This window comes from Lontra canadensis, unplaced genomic scaffold (assembly GCF_010015895.1).
Source record: "Lontra canadensis isolate GAN:19392208 unplaced genomic scaffold, GSC_riverotter_1.0 scaffold176, whole genome shotgun sequence".
Lineage (NCBI taxonomy): Eukaryota > Metazoa > Chordata > Mammalia > Carnivora > Mustelidae > Lontra > Lontra canadensis.
Window position 1 is genome coordinate 1,462,002 of NW_022631170.1, and position 6,111 is coordinate 1,468,112.

General features: G+C 34.5%; 1 protein-coding gene across 1 annotated transcript; it reads right to left on the minus strand.

Annotated features, from left to right (window-relative positions):
* Positions 1-286: 286 nt before the first annotated feature.
* On the minus strand, positions 287-1,234 carry LOC116860419 (olfactory receptor 8J2-like). Its single transcript, XM_032846472.1, has one exon. It carries the CDS (start codon positions 1,232-1,234, stop codon positions 287-289), a length of 948 nt encoding a protein of 315 aa, XP_032702363.1.
* Positions 1,235-6,111: the final 4,877 nt, after the last annotated feature.

Sequence of the window (6,111 nt, forward strand, 5' to 3'; positions counted from 1 at the left end):
CCCTTGGCTAGAAATTATAAAAACCCAGTAGTAAGTTGTGTTGCACTTTAAACTGTGTATATTTTGAAATTATTGTTTACTACTTAAATACGTGTACTTTCTTTGGTCTACTAAGACATCTTTGTATTAGGGAAAGTTGGGTATTTGAGGTCTGAGTAGAAATGGCTAAAATTTTCCCATTGAAAACCATAGAATTTGTAGCTGTGTATTGCCTTTGCATTTAACAGATATTAGCTTTTCAGGAGTAATTACAAATGCTTAAAAGAAGAAAGTTGTAGTTTTAAATTTACATTAATTTGAAAGCCTCCCAAGGATTCTTTAGCAATCTCTTCAAAGCATCCTTTACATCCTTGTTCCTTAGGCTGTAGATGAGGGGATTCAGCATTGGTATCATCAGGGTGTAGAAGACAGAGGCCATTTTATCAGTATCTAAGGAGTGGTTGGACCTTGGTTGCAAATACATGAAGAAAAGTGTCCCATAGAACACAGTGACAGCCATCATGTGAGAGGCACAGGTGGAAAAGGCTTTTCGTTGGCCCTCTGAGGACCGTATTCTCAAAATGGCAAGGGCAATGTTGAAGTATGATGTTAGAACAATAATCATAGAGAAAAACAAATTGGTTCCTGCAGAGGTAAATACTACTGTTTCTGGGATGTAGGTATCAGAACATGACAATGCCAACAAAGGGACATTATCACAGTAAAAATGGTCGATTACATTGGAAGAGCAGTACGACATGGAGAACACACATGAAGAGACAGTCAGTGCTGTGGTTAGACTGTAGAGGTACGTGAGGGACACCAGCAGTATGCACATCTGTGGAGAGACCACCACTATGTAGAGCAGGGGTTTGCAAATAGCCACGTAGCGATCATATGCCATTGCAGCCAGCATGAAAATCTCACCAACAATGAAAACCAGGAACCCACCCAGTTGGGCTGCACATCCATAGTAGGATATGGTTTTCCTTGAAACCAAGAAATTTACCAGCATTTTTGGTGCAATCACAGTAGAATCACCAAGATTGATGATAGCCAAGTGCCTGAGGAAGAAGTACATCGGTGTTTGGAGCTGAGAGTCAACACTGGTGAGGGTGATGATGCCCAGGTTCCCTGCCATGGTCAGCCCATAGATCAGCAGGAAAACAAAGAAGAGTGGAATCTGGAGGTCTGGGTGATCTGAGACTCCCATGAGAATGAACTCAGTCATCTGGGTGATATTTTCTGAGGCCATTTATTTTGTTGTTTTCATCTTTTAATAGGGAAAATGAGAGGAGATTAGTAGAGGGTGAAGTCAATTTTTCTGGTAGATGCTAGATTATAGACTGTTTCATTTAAATTAGATAATTTTTGTTCACATGTAAAAGTGTCAGATTTTAATTGTATTTTTCCCAATCTTTTAACAAGATTCAGAAATACAAACTCTCTGGAGTCCAATTTCAGGTTGTTAGAACTGTTATACCAAGCCATTAATTTTTCATATCTCTGTCGAATGCAATTTATATTAGTTAAATATATATTAATCTACTATATCATATGCATAATATTTATATGCATATTTAAACATATTAATTGTAATGTTTCATGAGTATATATTTACATATATCTGCACATGCCTCTTTGTATGTTTGTACATTCCCAGTGACAAAAGATAGCTACGTATAAGAAGTTGATGACTGAGGTTGACTTTCAGTTATTTTTTCCTTTGATGCCAAAGACTCTTCAGTTCATACATTGTCTTCATCCTTGGTTTCAATATTTCTGCAGGAAATATTTGAAATATGTTGGGTTTTCTTTATCAGTTTCTACCCTACCATGCTGCTTCTACTGCCCAGCAACAGACTACGTCTCAGTAGTCTTTATTTGTGTCATTCAGAAACTGATTTTTTTGTCTTAATCACATATCCCTTCTTTTGCCAAATAAACTAGTCCTTTCTATCACTCTTACCTCTGTCTGATCAGATGCTGCTTTATCATGGCCATCTGGTAGCACTTTCTTTTCTTCTTCTTCTTCTTCTTCTTCTTCTTCTTCTTCTTCTTTTTTCCAGTTTGCACTTTCTTCTTTTAAATTGTTCACAGCCTGTTTTGATGTTTTACACAATATTACTTGTAGCTTTGATTTGCTCAAGTTTGAGCACTTGTGTTCCTCATACACAGAACTGTAAGGTGAAGAGTGCTAACATTTTTCAATATGTAGTGTACTCTGGGCCCAGGACTATGCTAGCCATTTCAAAATAATGATCTCATTATTCTGCAGGAGTGTCCTAGAAGGTGGATGCAGTTATTTCTCTGTCTGATTGGACAGTTGAGGCTCAATGAGCCTAAGTCACGTGAAGAATCTGTATAGGATATTGGTGAATGGTATGGTTTTACGGTTTTGCTTTGCTTTATGTGTTTTGTTTGCTTGTTTGTTTGGCCACTTGGTTGGTTGGGTGTTAGGCCACCAGTTACTAGCTGTGTGTTTTTTATTAAGTATTTATATCCTTGTGTTGTATGAATGTATTGAGATACTAGGCAAGCAAGTGTTAATACAGAGTTTGTTAACAAAGAATGCAGAATAATTGGTACCATCAGTTCTTGTTATTTGCATGTTTTAAATGATATTCTAATGTGGTTTCCTATTTCTGTCTTAGTAACTCATTCTACTTAATTTAGGAGTTTCATAGTTGAAATGGGAGTAACAAGTAAATTATAATTTTACATATTCAAGCACCTGGAACACATGATGTCTAGCTATTTACTTAATAAACAAATCAGGTTGTGTTCTCCCACAAACTGATTGTTTCTTTAATCTGTGGTTTTAGTTTTTCAAACATCAAATATATGTCTGATGAGCTTATCTGACCATGTTACACTGGGTATCTCATGTCTCTTGTCCTATCACTGCATCTGAAAGGAAATGCATAGGTAAGCTTCTGATAAAAATCATTGTGGAAACCCTCACTTTAGAAAAAAGCATTTCCTAAAGAAAGCTGCTCAGTGCATGTTTTACTCTGAGATATCATGTATTCAACACATGTATCCTTAATTTAACAAAAGCAAAAAAAACACATCAGCAACAATAGTAATTATAGATTGTGGTCTATGAATTTGTGCAGTCAGGTTTTGAAAATAATATATTTGCATATTTTCCTTAATTATTATTAATTCATTTTCCTATTGAAATATCACTACTGGCAAAAGTAGGGTTTTTCTTCATTTTGGTAAGTATATGTCCCCAATATTACTTTGATCTTTACCCATAGGGTTTTTTCAAGTTGTTTCTGAAAAGAAGTATTTTATAGCTCTACCAAAATAAGCAATTCTCATTTCTCATTTAAAAAAAAAAAAAACCTTTAAAAATATACTTCATGTGAATCATTTTATGGTACAATTTGAGAAATAATATGCATATTAGTTTTTAAATATCTTCTGTAATGATTTTAAGGGTATATTCCATTGTTCTCTAACAAAGAATTTTGTCTTAAATTTATTTAAAAATGGGCTATGTTAGGGACAAACTGTATCTTCTTCTGAGTCACCAGGAGAAGATAATAGGAAAGATATCATTTCAGTCCTGAGTCTGATTTGAATCCATAAAGCTCCGTAGATACATGGTTTTCTCATCCAGAATGTGCACTAAGCAAATTGTTGGAGTGAACCTACCTGTTCAGAGATCTGCTGAGATCCACTGCAAAGGTTTTGCAAGAGGCACACTGAAGAGTTTTACAAGTGTCTGAAGTCCCTGGAGACCCGCACACTGAAATAAGCTTGTTTATGGATCCAGGCCCCATACATGAAAATAGGAATTCTCAGATAAAGTTCTGATTCTCCTGGGAAAGAGAAACCAATTATTCAAGTCTCCACACAATTTCACCTACAGAGTGAAAATACAGGGTTAGCTTGGAGACATGCTTAGATGATCCTATGGAGTAACAATCTCATGCAATGATTGCACCCTTTGCGTGTGTGTTTTGAATTGTCTCTGGTAATGTTTGAAAAGTGTAGTTGCTGGCTCTGGTGTGGAGAAAATCCAACAATTACAAAGCACAGGATTCTGGTCCTAGTGTTCCATTTTACTGTGAATATTGGGAATAGAACTGAATGATAAGCCTCCATTCTGCTGTCAACAATAAGCCCTCTTGTATTTGGCATAAAAATCATTAAAAATGTGCATGGTTGTAAGAAGACTAAATTTCAATCAGTTTAGTGACATTTGGAAGGAACCCATCATATACCTGGTACTGTTGCTATTTTTAAATTAAAATTATTAGATGGAGAATACATTTTTCATATGATATTGTGATCTTTCTTCATGCATGTAAAAATGTAATTAAATATTGATAACATTTTTATTTTACTTCTTGTGAGGCATTTTCTAGTCTGCAAGCTTTATAAGTAAAAAGGGAATGTCTAAATAGTTTGTCTTTGTATTAATATCTTCTAAAATAATACCCAGGAAAGAGTAGGTGTTCAAAATATACTGACTTACTGATTGATGCAATGAATGATGAATAAGTGAATGAGTGAATATAATACCCATTTTAAAATTCTGAAATAAAGTAAGAGATTTCATCTTCAGCTGTGTCTTCTATCTTTAGTATGATTTTATCATTGATAAAGAAACAGTAACAACTTGCATATCATGCTCTAGAATATTCACTACTTTAGGGCAGGATACACTGTTCCTTTTTCATTTTGGTGTTCCTAATATCTAACGTGAGTGTGGCACATTCTAGGCTCAACCATTTTTGGAGTAACAAATTGTGGACTGTAAAGTGGAAATAACAAAGATTCTTAAATATCTTAAGTTATTCAAGATAAGATATTGAAATCCTTGAGGTTCTTTCCAAAGTCTGAGTATCCACATGAAGTTTGTGTTGTAGTTTCCTCTGTGAAGTCAATTGTCAATTGTCAGTCATGTGAGCAATGATAGTCTGTACCCTGTTTGGTTAACAGGACTTTATCCCCTCCTCAGCTCTGCCAACTACCCCATCTGTTTAGCATTCCCACAGTGTTGTAAAATTAAAAAAAAAAAAAGTATCACTTTTACAATTTCCATTTTTTTTTAAGATTTTATTTATTTATTTGACAGAGAGAGATCACAAGTAGGCAGAGAGGCAGGCAGAAAGAGAGGGGGAAGAGGCTCCCTGCTGAGTGGAGAGCCTGATATAGGACTTGATCCCAGGAACCTGAGATCATTACCTGAGCTGAAGGTAGAGGCTTAACCCACTGAGCCAACCAGGTGCCCCTACAATTTCCATTCTTATTGATGCTTTATATTACAATTTGATCTCTCATTTAAAAGTTATTATTTATTGCACAGAGGTATTGTCCATTTCCTAAGTTGTGAGTACAATATGTAATAAACTTACTTTGGTCATGAAGATAAAATTCTAAGATGGGACAGTACTATGCTAGATCACAAAATTTTACCTTTCAAAGTATTTGTAAGAAACACACATGTATGTCACCTACACACACACACACACACATATGCATAAAATGATGTTATAAACCCCATATTATTTCCATTGCCCACTTGAAAGAATAGTTCTATCTTACATTATTCATTATTTTACTTTATTTTTTACTTTTTTATTTAAAATTTTTAAAAATTAACATATATGTATTATTTGTTTCAGGGGCAGAGGTCTGTGATTCATCGGTCTTATACAATTCACAGCGCTCACCATAACACATACTCTCCCAATATTATTCATTATTTTAAATTAATAATTTAATTATATATAAGCTGAATAGGCATTAATCCATTTCCTCCATTCCCATTCCCTCTACCTCATCTAGTTAGTTAATATCTGTATAAAATCTTTTTCTGTTTTTCCAAATCTTCATTTATTTTTTACGGTGATAAGAAAACATATCATGAGATCAACACTTCTGACCAATATTTAAACATACAATACAGTAATGGTGATTATAGCACAATGTTTTATAACAAGTCTCTACAATTTAATCATCTTGAATAAGTGACGCTTCATTCCAATTGAATATAATTTACTTTATATATTCACATTAGCCAGTTTTTAATTGGACTTTTACAATAAGAATGCCTTTTCTTACAAAGCTGAATCTCCTTTATACCCTTTCATCTTTCTATTAATCCTGGTC

Coding starts and splice junctions, on each gene's coding strand:
- LOC116860419 (XM_032846472.1), bottom strand. CDS start 1,234: ATGGCCTCAGAAAATATCACCCAGATGACTGAGTTCATTCTCATGGGA.